The sequence below is a fragment of the Rhinoderma darwinii genome, chromosome 2 (assembly GCF_050947455.1).
Source record: "Rhinoderma darwinii isolate aRhiDar2 chromosome 2, aRhiDar2.hap1, whole genome shotgun sequence".
NCBI lineage: Eukaryota > Metazoa > Chordata > Amphibia > Anura > Rhinodermatidae > Rhinoderma > Rhinoderma darwinii.
The window spans coordinates 428,516,052-428,530,566 of record NC_134688.1 but is presented as its reverse complement, the minus strand read 5'-3'; the positions used below and the strand labels follow the sequence as shown (position 1 = coordinate 428,530,566).

Sequence of the window (14,515 nt, the reverse complement as noted above, 5' to 3'; positions counted from 1 at the left end):
ATTACTTTGTTTTTATTTTATTTTTAAACTTCAATGTACTGGCCTATAGCTGATAGTACACAGGCAGTTGTTAGGGCATATCTCAGTATGCCCTAACAACAGGAAATATGGTAGGACAGCCATGGGGTCCTTCAACAGACCCTGGGCTGTCTGCCCATATATGGTATGTCCCTTAATCGCGTCACAGGTATTCCCTGTGACGCGATCCAGGGGCATCCCCCCTTCTCATTTTCCCCTGAATGCTGCAGTCAGCTTTGATCGCAGCATTCAGGAGAGTAGCGGCGGAGATGAGCGGTTTCTCTGATCTCCGCCGTTATAGAGCGGGGCTGCAGCTGTGTAATACAGTCATTGCCCCGCTCCTGATATAAGTGCGCGCGCGGTCAGCATGAGGAGATGCGGCCGGCGCTGCACTAATGAGCGGCGGTTCAGGCATTGAGGACAGAACATGGGGGTGTTTTGTAGCGCGCCCGCCATGTTCTGTCTTCAGTGCCGACGCTCATTAGTGCAGCGCCGGCCGCATCACATCATCCTGACGGCGCGCACATGTTAGGACTCAGGAGCGGGGCAGTGACTGTATCACACAGCCGCAGCCCCGCTCCCATACACTCATGTGTATTATACTGTATTGAGCAGTTTGCGGTGGAGGAGAGGGGGGCTGTGATTTAACGCTCCCCCCTCTCCTCCGCATACAACACAATACATTACAAGGCATCACATACATTACATTACAATACATAATGTTACAACACAATACATTACATTACACTGCAGCTTACCTGGAGTCCTCCGCACCGACTCTTCTGCTCTGTCTGGAAGCCGTGTCACGTGACAACACGGTCACATGATACACTAAGTGTACCATGTGACCGTAACCCGGAAGTGCCGGCTTCACGGCACAGAAGATTTAGTTAGAAAACATGCTGTATGGCAACGGGGGCCCGTGGGCCCCCCAGGCTTAGGGGCCCGGTCGCAACTGCGACCGCTGCGACCCCTATAGCTACGCCACTGTTTACGCCGTATAGTAAACGTGACGAACAATGCTGGAATAGCTGAAGTTTTTGAATTCCCATCCAAAAAAAAGTTAATCAATATATTATATTTACCCAAAAATTGTGCCATTGAAAAATGTAACTTGTTCTGCAGAAAACAACTACCCGTACGGTTATGTAGATGGAAAAATAAAAACGTTTTGACGCTTGGAATGCAACGATGAATAAATGAAAACGAATGCCTGGTCATTAAGGGGTTACTGAATGGTCAATTGTAATGTATTGGGGATAATTTCCTAAGATCATATTTTATTTACACTCTGATTAGGGCATTTTAATCCGAAGTTAATCCTGACAAATGCATTTATATCTTTAAGTATCGACCCCTATGTTTGTTTAACACAAAGGGATGTTTAATAGAACGATTTATTGCTCTTAGATTGTTCAGTACTCCTGCCAATGAAAGTACTAGCCAAGTACTCATTACTGTACTCCGTCGTGTTTCTTCTGTAAAGGTCTAATAAAAGATCGATGTGGTCCTGATATTAAATAACTCCATACAAGTCACACTGTATTTGATTTTGGGTGATCAATGGAAACTGTTCTTAATGTTTTTCGTTTTCACAGTTCACTTTCCCCTGAAATAAAAAAAAACAATTACCGAGACGCATAGGTCCCAGGGTTTTCCTCCTGAGTGAAGCATTTCAATACTTATCTTGGTCTCCCCTGCAAGTAACGTGCCAAGTGACCACCATTGGTAGCCACCATTTATGTTTCTAGAGCGTCTCAATTCCGCATATAATTATTAATTGTCATGCACAACTGGATTCTAGAACAATACAGATTTATGATCTGCGGAAATATAGGTCTTTGCAGCACATCTTATTACTGTTTCCAGCTTGTATGGGCTACATTGTTTCCGGAATGCGCTTTAGAGGTAAGGCCTCTTGCACAAGACCATAGTTTTGCAGTCACATAATATCCACAATTATGGAGCCGCAATTGCTGATTGTATAGGACACATTCTATCCTATGGGCCAATGCATACGACCGTGGTTTCAACGGTCCGTGCATTGTCCGGGGGCCAATACTGCAAAAAAAATAGGACAAGTCATTTTACGGGCCGCGTTTGCGGTCTGGGCTCCTTAAAATCAATGCACATCTTGTGTGTGCACGGTCCGTGGTGGCAGACGGCCCGCGGATGACACTCCTCGGGCCGTCTGTGCCGTAATCACGGACCTTGCATGCGGCTACGGTCGTGTGCATGATCTTTGCAGCAGATCTTTACAATTCGACAATCCAAAATATCCTTCAGAAGAGTCAATATCCCTATATTATAAAGGACAATCTCTCATACCAAGAGTCATTAGAATATTGACGTTCTTTCTGAAGCTGTGGGATTTTAGCGGCTCTGTCACCAGTTTGAAACTTCTCTAACTCCTACCTAATCTAATAAATTCTTTGTTATAGTTCACTACTGTTTTGTTTTTTTTGACAAACGTTTATTAGTGACAATGTTCTGATCATTTTTACATTTATGCAAATTTTTTGTAATAGCCCAAATAGGCGTTTTTTTAAGTTGGCGTTGTAAAGAAAAGTGTATGACGCTGACCATTCAGCGTCATACACCTCTCTTCGTTTATGCCCAGCTTTATTCACAGCAGAGCATCATCTCGCTAGATCACGCTGTGGCGTCACTTACTCCCGCAGTTCTTTCACCGGAGCAATGGGAGAATGACCAGATATCGGCTCCAGCCATGCCAGGACGATTATCCTGCTCAGCAGCAGTCCTGGCACGGCTGGTCATTCTCCCGTCGCTCCGGTGAAGGAACTGCGGGAGTAAGTGACGTCACAGCGTGATCTCGCGAGATCACAATGTGCTGTGAATAAAGCTGGGCATGAATGAAGAGAAGTGTATGATGCTGATTGGTGATTCTAAAAAAAAACGCCCAGTTGGGCTTTTACAAACAAAATGGAATAAATGTAAAAATTCTCAGAACTTTGTCACTAATAAACGTTTTTAAAAACAAAAACAATACCATAGTTATCAGCATCATATACCAGACACCGCTTTTATATGGCAAATGAACACTGAAAACACAGTTTGAAAGCAGTTTAGAGGTAAAGAAGCTAATATATTCGGGTAGAAAAGGAAAGCTGCAGGTAAATCACATGTATATAGTCGCCATTGGAGCCACTGAGCAAAACATTGAAATCCATTTCTGGTAGGCAGTACCTTTATTGTGGGGCACAGGACACACACTTTTGTAAAATGTTTTATGGTATGTTGGCCGGATGTAGGGAAGCTGTGAAGAATTAGATTTCTCTGCAGCTTCCCTGCTGTAGATTGCTAACCAGTAACTGCCATACATATACTGAGGGACATGAGCCCAAATAAACGAGGGTCCTGGTGGTCTGTCTGCTTTAATATATGAGCTCTGCTATCTGCAAAACCACCTGCAAGGCCCGCTTTTCATAGGGCCTGCCAGCTCTTCTTACGTGTCTATTTTTTAAAAATAAATGTGTGTATTCCCCATAAATAACCATTATGAAGCATCTTGAAATGTATGAATAAATTTAGATTTACAGGAGGAATAACAGAGGAATGGCACAAGGCAGAGTTCTAAGAAATGATGCTCCAGAATTGTGTTTTTTTTTATGGGGAATACAAGTATTTACTAAAATAGACATGTCAGGAGAGATGACAGGTCCTCTTTAAATGTTGTTTCTGGGTTTGTACTTCTATTGTTATTTATTGAGTCTTCTAATATATGTGCAGAAGAGATTATGATCAGATGTCATTGTGTTGAATTTCATATATATTTTATTTTTTATTTTCAGTTTCTGATGAACATCTACTAGGGTGAGTATTAATCTGTTAAACAATCTTAGATAGATAGATAGATAGATAGATAGATAGATAGATAGATAGATAGATAGATATGTGATAGATAGATATGTGATAGATAGATATGTGATAGATAGATATGTGATAGATAGATATGTGATAGATAGATATGTGATAGATAGATATGTGATAGATAGATATGTGATAGATAGATATGTGATAGATAGATATGTGATAGATAGATATGAGATAGATAGATAGATAGATATGTGATAGATAGATATGTGATAGATAGATATGTGATAGATAGATATGTGATAGATACAGTGGCGTAGCTATAGGGGTCGCAGCGGTCGCAGTTGCGACCGGGCCCCTAAGCCTGGGGGGCCCACGGGCCCCCGTTGCCATACAGCATGTTTTCTGGCTAAATCTTCTGTGCCGTGAAGCCGGCACTTCCGGGTTACGGTCACATGGTACACTTAGTGTACCATGTGACCGTGTTGTCACGTGACACGGCTTCCAGACAGAGCAGAAGAGTCGGTGCGGAGGACTCCAGGTAAGCTGCAGTGTAATGTAATGTATTGTGTTGGAACGTTATGTATTGTAATGTAATGTATGTGATGCCTTGTAATGTATTGTGTTGTATGCGGTGGAGAGGGGGGGAGCGTTAAATCACAGCCCCCCCTCCTCCACCGCAAACTGCACAATACAGTATAGTACACATGAGTGTATGAGAGCGGGGCTGCGGCTGTGTAATACAGTCACTGCCCCGCTCCTGAGTCCTGACATGGATGTGCGCGCCGTCAGGATGAAGTGATGCGGCCGGCGCTGCACTAATGAGCGTCGGCACTGAAGACAGAACATGGTGGGCGCGCTACAAAACACCTCCATGTTCTGTCCTCAATGCCTGAACCGCCGCTCATTAGTGCAGCGCCGGCCGCATCTCCTCATGCTGACCGCGCGCGCACTTATATCAGGAGCGGGGCAATGGCTGTATTACACAGCTGCAGCCCCGCTCTATAACGGCGGAGATCAGAGAAACCGCTCATCTCCGCCGCTATTCTCCTAAATGCTGCGATCAAAGCTGACTGCAGCATTCAGGGGAAAATGAGAAGGGGGGATGCCCCTGGATCGCGTCACAGGGAATTCCTGTGACGCGATTAAGGGACATACCATATATGGGCAGACAGCCCAGGGTCTGTTGAAGGACCCCAGGGCTGTCCTACCATATTTCCTGTTGTTAGGGCATACTGAGGTATGTCCTAACAACTGCCTGTGTGCTATCAGCACATAGGCTAATGTACTGGCATATAGATATAGGCCAGTACATTGAAGTTTAAAAATAAAAACAAAGTAATGTTAAATAAAAAAAATACACATACACCTTTTTTATAATAAACATTAAAATAAGTCTCAATACATAAAACATACACATAATCGGTATTGGCGCGCCCGTAATAACCTGCACAACAATTTTTTTGCATCATTTATGATGTGTACTCTGTAAAAAAATAAAAATTGCTTTCAATCACTTAGGCCCCATTCACACGACCGTGCCCGCAATCAGGGCCCGCGATTGCGGGCACGGCCGGCCGCCGACTGCCACCCGCATTTTCGGGCCGTGCTCCCATACAAAGTATGGGAGAACGGCCCGCAAAATGCAAAAGGACGGACATGTTCCATAATTTTCGGAACATTTCTACGGCACGGACACCCATGAAAGTGAATGGAGATTATTTACGGCCGTGTGCATGGGGCCTAATTGTGAGGCACGAGGTGCGATGATGAATTTAACCTCCATGTGCCTCACATTAATAGTAATTAACACCATCATGTACCTTACACATTAACCCATTATGACTGAGAAACATGATGGGGTTAATTACTATTTATGTGAGGCACATTCAAAATTCATCATCACACCTCGTGCCTCACATCAGAAAATGGAAGAACTTTTTTTTATTTTTTTATTACTGTTGGCAAAGTAAACGAAGTATCGGTATCGAAGTCCAAATTTTGGTATCGGGACATCCCTACACTGTGGGTCGCGTCCCCATGGGGGTTCGTGAGTCACTCACCGAGGTCCCGTTTCCAATCAATGCTGGAGCAAGGAGCTGACATCTCCTTGATCCAGCATTCCCTGTGCTGTGAGCGGCTCGACGCAAGCAGGCGGGATGTAGCGACATCATCGCGCCTGCCTGCGCTGAGTCACTCATAGCACACACCGGAGGAGGCGAAGGATCCTCCCCTCGACGTGGGAACGGGGATAGGTAAGTAATTATGCACATATGGGGGCATTATACTGTATGGGGGGGCTGATATTGCGGGGGGGGGGGCCATTATACTGTATGGGGGGCTGATATGGGGAGCATTATACGGTATGGGGCTATTATGGGGGGGCAGTATACGTTATGGGGCATTATACTGTGTGGGGGCAGCTATGGGAGCATTAACTGTGTGGGGGCATTATACTATGGGGGCTGTTGGGCAAGGCGTCTGGGCATAGGAGCGCGCAGGGGCTGATGATGATGGTGGTGCTGCGGAGGGGTAGGGGGGCCCAAGCTGAATTCTTGCACCCGGGCCCATGAGCCTTTAGCTACGCCCCTGGATAGATAGATATGTGATAGATAGATATGTGATAGATAGATATGTGATAGATAGATATGTGATAGATAGATATGTGATAGATAGATAGATAGATAGATAGATAGATAGATAGATAGATAGATAGATAGATAGATATGTGATAGATAGATAGATATGTGATAGATAGATATGAGATAGATAGATATGAGATAGATAGATATGAGATAGATAGATATGAGATAGATAGATAGATAGATAGATGTCATTGACTTGTCTGTCCTCTTCTAAGTTCTTAAAAATTCAATTCAGATGTTTCTGGGTGTCAACCAATATGGCCGCCATTACAGCTCCAGGACGAATTGGCACCAAGCCTAGAGGTCTGAACAGTAGATGTGACTAGTCATGTAGTGATACACCCCCCCCCCCCCCCCCATATTTCTGCATAACTTGGCTGATTTATGACCGCGCTGCGGGAGCTCTAATTAAGACCATATTGGTTGTCAAGCTCATTTCCCAGAAAAGGATGGAGGCAATATTTTACTAACTTTTTGAGAAAAGGACAACTCAATTTGCCTGGTTGGTTGCTTAATATATTTTATAAGAGTAATTAATGAAAAGTTATTTACATACATAAATTCCAAGATCAAAGCCAACCAAATTAATTACTAAAAGCAATTTCCTAACATGTAAATCCAGCCTGTTGTATCGTTTATGTGAGAGGTTTTAGTCACCTCATCGGATTCTTTCCCTGACTTACTCAAGACATAGTATATAGTGTCTTAACTTTATATTATATATTCAGAACTTCAGAAACCACATCCTCTCATCACAGCACATGTACTGCAGAATCCCTTCTATACAGTTGCCTTCTCACCGTTATTAGTACACAGCATTTCAACCTAAAATCTGAAAAGCACCAGTAAATATAAGTCCTCAAAGCCATACCTACAAAAATATTGACTTTAAAATTTTGGAGGCATTCACTTCTTCATGAATGTTACTATTATATCGAAGTTTTTCATTTACAAAAATCATCCACATCGCTATATACATTTACAGGACCTGGTTTAAAGTGTTAGGCCTCATTCCCACGACAGGGTTTCCCGGCCGGGCGCCGGCCGTTCATAAATCGGCCGGCACCCGGCTGCATTAGGAATAATAGACCCCTAATGGGGCTATTCACACGACCGATTTTTTGACGGCCTGGAAAACCGGCCGTCAAAAAATAGGACATGCTCTATCTTCGGCCGGGTGCCCGGCTCCCATAGAAGTCTATGGGGCCGGGTAATACACGGCCATCACCGGGATGTGTCCCGATTGATGGCCTGGTTTTCCGGCGCTTGCGCTCTATCTTCTCCTCCTCACAGAGCAGAGTGCATGTGAGGAGGAGGAGTTGCTGCCATTCGGACGAATGGCTGTACACTGTGTGGCAGGGCCGGGGTGTACAGCAGGTGGAAGGGAGCGCTGCGCTGGCTCCCTTCCCCTGCTTGTTTTAAAAGCGCCCTGGCCCGGCGACACCTTCCATGGCGCCGCTAGCAGCTGCTGCGGCTGCTACTACCGTAGCGACGCCACTATAGCAGAGCGGGGAGGTATCTCCCCGCTCTGCTATGTGCTAGCCGCACTTTAGCTCCTTGAAGGAGCGGAATCCCCGTGTTTTCGGGGATTCCGCTCCTGGACAGAGCGCTTGATGTCTCTGTCCATATCTGGGCAGTGACATCAGGGGAAACTCCTGAAGCGGAATCCCCGAACACATGGGGATTCCCCTTCAGGAGTTGCCGCTGATGTCACTGTCCAGATCTGCCCGGCCCGGCACTGATGCAAAACTTTATGCAAACCGGCCGATTTTACCGGCCGGCACTCGGGCTCGGGCGGGACCCGGTCGCGTCAATCCCGCCTAACTAAACTTTTAAAATACTTTTGGAGTGTCATAGTGACATGTCAGAATTTTTGATCGGTGGGAGTCCAAGCACTGAGACCCACAACGATCGCTAAAACGAAGCGGCAGAAGCGCTCCGGTGAGCGATGTGCCGCTTTGTTGCTAATTGGCTTTCCTTGGAAAGCCAAGTGACAGTGTTTTTCTATTGAGCCCTTAAACCGCTCCGAGGAAAGCTGATCAGAAACGAAGCGGCATAGCGCTCACCCGAGCGCTTCTGCTGTTTCGTTTTAGCGATCGGTGGGGGTCTTCGTGTTTGGACCCCCTACGATCAAAACGTCTGACTTGTCACTATGACATGTCAATAGTTTTTGAAAAGTTTACTTACACTTTAAAGCCTGAATTCACAGTTTTCATATATATATATATATATATATATTATATAATGGTGGCATGGCTGCAATGGGAACCATAGGCTGAGCTGGCTCACTAAGGTGCAGGAATGACTCCGCTTGGAGAAGCTGCTGCACTTTCTGCCTGCAGCAGTCACCAGAGAAAGTGACTTATATACAGGTTATATACTGCTAGTATTGAGGTCATTTAAAGAGGCTCTGTCCCTAGTTTAGTAACTGATAATTCTAATGAAAATTGTGTCCCAAAACCTTTATTATTTTAAAAGTTATGAGCTTTTTTCGAAATATGCAAATGAGGCTATACTAGACAAGTGGGTGTCAACCGCAGCGATTCTCCTGATGTGGCGCCACCTCAAAGCCTCTGACGCCGTCCTATCAGCATCAAGCCGTTCTAGCTGTGAAACAACCAGATATATCACCAGTTGAATACATAGTCGGGAATGGACGCTGTATACTATATGATTACGCTGTGTTGCTGGGCAGGGAAGGGGGAGAAGCTGTGTGCTGATTGGACAGCGTCATACAGAAAACATTACACCGCCCAGAGAGAAAAGAAAGTCGCCTCCTATTTGGCTATTAGAGCCACATTAGCATATTTAGAAGAATGCTCATAACTTTGCAAATTTTTTTATTTTTATTTTTATAAACAAATCACACTGTAGTTATCAGCAGCAAAACGCCTATTAGATTAGTTAGGAGATCGGGAATTGATAAACTGGTGGCAGATCATCTTTAAAGGGAATCTTTGCAGTGAAAAAAAAAAGTCCAACATACGGCAGGGAATATTCCTGGCAAATACCTCTATCATTATATTTTATCCCCCCCCCCCCCCCATCTGCCTTCTCTTCTGCTGTCAATTTATGGTGTAGTGATACATTCCTTGCTCCAGTTTCACCGTATAACTAGGCAAATCTGCCAGTCAGGATTCTAGGAAACTTGTCACCCAGCTTTCCTAGAAAGTGACGGAATAGTTTACATAGGGAAATGCTGTTTATTTGCATGTGATGTTGGTTAGATTTACGTCCCTGCAAAACAAATCATATCAGCTCATTGAGTTTCTCAGATTAAAAACTATTAATGTAAATAATCCAAACCACATTCATTTGCTTTATGTTACCGCATATGTGCAGGAGCCACCCACGTATATGTATTACAAGTAGGATATTTCTCATGGACAACTAGGTTGGAGACCAGGGCTTTGTTATTAAATGATCATTTAAATAGCCATTTTCCAAGTAGATGTCCGCCGTTGTTTATTTTACAACTATCTGACTATTTGGTTAATGTTACACAATTTACATTGCAGAAGAAGCCTATGTATATGCTGTATAGATTAATGTATAAATAATGATATATATATTTACTAGATCATTAGATAATGGATCTATGTAATCCAGCTTTATGGGTGGCCACTAGTTTTGAATTAATAAAGTGATCTCTCGGTAGTTGTGTTTTTTCCGCTTTACTAATTTTAACCAAGTCTCTGGAAGGCCTGGAGCCGTTATTTGATCTGAGGGTGTCAACACATAGACCATTACACAATATCTAATGATTACATCGCAGTACCCAGTTGGCAGTGGCAATACTGCCACGTAACCCTGAGACCATTGCAATCAAGGCAACATTTGCATAAAAAGTACATATTCCCATTGTATGGGTTTTCTCTGGGTACTCCAACCTGCTCTGCAATTGGTACTACATTGTGTGTGCTTCAGATAAGGAGATCGGATGTCATCTTCACTGGGAACAGGGACTTAGGTGTGTGTAGTGTATAGTGCTGCAGAGTGGGATGTAGTAGGTAGTGGACCCTCTAAGTTCCGAACTCGGCTATGGCTACATTCACACGAATCTGGCCCACCTCCAACGTGAAAAACTGCAGTTTTTCACGTCCGAGGTGCACCCGTGCTGCACCTGTGTGGGACGCGTTATTGCGCATCCCCCATAGACTAGAGTCTATGGAGGGATGCGTGAAGCGCAAAAAAATAGGACATGTCCTATTTTTTCACAGACCCTTCACAACGGTCATTGAAATACATGAGTCTGTGTGACGGCCGTTGTTTTAACAGCCATACGCGGATGTGATACACGCTCTTCTGAATGAGCCATAAGGCAAGACTAGGGAGTAGTCTAAACAATTGTCCATTCCTCACACTGAAATGGGTCTTCTGAGTATATATATTGATGGCCTCTCCTATGGATAGGCCTCCAATGGGTGGGGGTCTGAAATCCGGGATCCCCACTGATTAGGAGCACGAAGGGCTACGCTGCAGAACCAGACACAGCCACATGTACAGACACATCACTGTACCTGGATAAACTTTGAAGGAGCCTGAGCACCGCAATCTCTTCGTTCTGCTGATCGATGCAGGTCTCAAGTATAGGCTATCAATGCAAATTGGCAGCAGTTTTCCGAGAGGTATTCACCAGGATGCCATCCCAGAAAAGGTTCCAATGCCATGTATCCACAGGCAAGAATCATACGGCAAAGTTGGCAGGCTGAGAACACTTGAAGTCAGGACAGGTGGAAAGCAAACAATGACTTAGGAACAAGCCGGGTTGTAATGAGAAACCAAGACGGTAATGAAGCAACAGAATGTTGTCCACAGCCAGGAGACATTGGCACGGGTATGTCATCATCAGTCTGTACGACAGGAAATCCTACACGCTGGCTTTTTTTTTTCTTTTTTTTTCTTCTAGGAACTGGAGACAAAATCAAACAAGAAAGATTTGAATTTAGCTTAAGCGCTCACATACTATGACTGGTGTTCTCCCTACCTCATGCCCACACGGGTTTTCTACATACCTATGTTTTGAGTCAGTGGATTATCTATAGCACTGCAGAACAGTGTGGTCATGAGGCAAGCTCGCAGTATGTTAGGAGGTTTCCACAGACTAGAAGACGCGCTCTTGATGTCTCACACAGAGGCCTTCAATATGTCACACATTCCAGTAGTTGTTGTTTTGTGGCAGTCATGTTCTGATGATCATAAGACACCATTTGTAATTCCAGACTTTGTCCGTGCTGGATTATATTTGATGTGTTCTGTTCATTTTATTTTTTTTAGATTGAAGTTTATCTTTGGGCCCACTGCTCTATACGCCTTGGATTTAGTTGATCAGCGTTCTGTAACACATGTCACAAGTCCAAGCGGAAGGAGCACTTTCCAGGTAATTTTTGTAATACTTAAACACAGATGCATTTTACATTTTCTTTTAATGTCCATTTTGACATGCAATTATTTTTATTGTTTTTGTACATTAATAATTCATGATTTACTTAAAGCTTCGTTAAAACGGTGGCTCACTGCAATCACTCCTGACCTTCTATTCTACCATATTAAACAGACCAGTTGGGTAAAGCTTTATATATCCCTGTAACATCCCATACTGCTTCCCCGACCATGCTGTATAGGCCTAAATTGTCCAAAGAGTGGCCCCAGGCTTGTGGTTCTTTTGACTTTTCATCTGCAGATCCCGTTGTGCACCAATTACAAAAAATGGCAGCAGAGGTTCATACTTGAGGAGTCTTACTGCCTTACATTTAGACTACATTACATAAGTCTCCAGAGATGCTATTTGTCATTTACAGTTGCATGAGAGAGAAATGTGGCAGCTTTTACGGTATTTTATTCTATAGACTTTTTCTCATTTTTATTTCACAATGTGGCACAACACCACTTGTTATATTTGAATGGGGCTCCTCAAAGGAATCGCCCATCATGACAGGCACCTTTATCTGAGAGCATCTAATTGATGCCCTTAAAAACGCAAACCATCACCCACTGATTGGACTCCAACTACTGTAGCAGTAGCTGGCTTGTGTTTCTTGGATACCGTCACTTAAAGCGACCCTTCTGTTCTCAGAACAAAATTATAAATGTAATGGGGAATATGGAGTAATATTACCTAGTGCCCTCCATTTGCCACAGCGCTTCTCATACTCCGTCTAACACACTCCCTCTGTTCGCGGATTGGAAAGAACCGCTCATGTGGGCAGCTTTGGCCAATCCGAGAACAGCCGGATTCATAGTCTAAGAAGCACTGCAGCCATTTTGGGACCGCACAGAGGGGACCCTAAAACGGCGGATCCACGGCAGAGGAGCACAACTGGAGGGCATCAGATATTATTACTCTATATAAATCATATTTAAAATGTTATCCCGAAGGGTTACTTTAAAGTGGTTGGTACTTGTGACCGATTCCTTTTTAAGTCCCACAGATTAACTCCAGAAATGTACAAAATGTTTGTATCTAAAGAGAAGAACTGCTGTAAGGAACTAGCCTGCACATCCAACTACCAAGAAGACACTTGATTTTATCGTGAATGTATATTGCTTTTTTCCTAGGTTCAACATACAAGATATATGAGCACTTTACACCAGTTAGTTAGCCATTATATATGTATACATGTGTTATATACATGTTCAGTTCACTTTTGCGGCAAACCAAGGATGCGGTGCACTATGCTTCATCAATACTGAGCGGTCAGCTGAATATAGTGGCTGTATTCAGGGAGCGGGTGACATTGTGAAGGTTCCAATGTTAAGTGTCAGTCAACCAATAATTATGATCATCACGTCTTCAAGGTCAAAGTCATTACAACATAGAATTTCAGGATAAAATGATAGGGAACTTACATTTCCCAAAATATTCCCTTGTTGAAGCTTTTGCAATGCCTGTAGTTCCTAAAGCCATAATGTGCCAGTAAACCTCTTTCTCCATCGTGGATCTACATGACAGTATTCCACTTAACATGTCAACACCATTATGTTTTGTAAGAGTTAAACTTTGATGAGCTCCATTATGGACGAATCTGTCAGTGTGACTTTCACACACTTTAGCTCAAGTGTTCATTCTCCTCACCATCCTTGACACATTGCTGTGCATAGTAGTGTTCATTGCCAATGTCTCGCCCGCTTTGCCGTATACTTCCATGTTTAGATATGCGTGCCTAAATTATCATTCTCTCATTTCAGAACATCTGTTCTCCGTTTAAGTCATGGTAGTTAATATGTAGGAACGTCGGTATTGCCTGCATGTGTATAATTATAAGGTTTCTATCTATTAATTCTACCACTTGGGATGCCTACATGACGGACAATGTTTGTACATACATGAGCAAAATAATAATAATCAAATTTTTTCAGTTCTGCCAATTTCTGTCAAAGCAAATTTGAACTATTTTGAGACAGATGTGTCAGGCCAAAGCGTCCTCTGGGATAGTCATACATAATTTATATATTAGAGTTCATTTTGTTAGATTTGTCATAGTATATGTCTTTAAAACATCCTCCTGTTGTAGTAAGAATTTCCATGGAATGTTTCTGCTCTGACGGTTTCTTATTTTTGTGTCGTCCAACCACTCCGGGGCAGATATTTTGTGGGATGATCTGGTTCGTTTACAAGAACTAGAAACCTAATATGTATGTGGTATCATGGAAATCATCGGGATCATTTTTTGACAAATGGGGGTCATTAATTCCTCGGCGCTTCAGGCAGCATATTTGACTGATCATGCAAGCAATATCTGGTGACTACTAGCACAAAATGAGTAAATCCAGCTTATACTGGCCCAGAATTAGATTTCACATACTATAACCTGGTGCACAACATATAATAATATAATTCATTTTAAACTGCAGATACCCAGCTTCTCCACTAGATACATCCCTGTCAAAAGAGCCTCCATGCATTATGATAGTGCTGTATTATCGGTACTTCTGTCTAAGGACTCACTCAGAAGCTCTCTTGGTGTTTATAAAGGGGGTTAATATAACGCTCGTTGCCAGTAATTGCCCTGTGTAAA

At 43.4% G+C, this 14,515-nt stretch overlaps 1 protein-coding gene across 3 annotated transcripts in view; it reads left to right on the top strand.

Moving 5' to 3' along the window:
- ZSWIM7 (zinc finger SWIM-type containing 7) overlaps positions 1–14,515 on the top strand; it is a 90,648-nt gene that overhangs the window by 40,275 nt on the left and 35,858 nt on the right. For all 3 annotated transcript variants that reach the window (XM_075854376.1, XM_075854377.1, XM_075854379.1), the window contains 2 exons: positions 3,831–3,852; positions 11,775–11,877. In XM_075854376.1, coding sequence (XP_075710491.1) covers positions 3,831–3,852; positions 11,775–11,877 — 125 coding nt within the window. The remainder of the gene's footprint in view (positions 1–3,830; positions 3,853–11,774; positions 11,878–14,515) is intronic.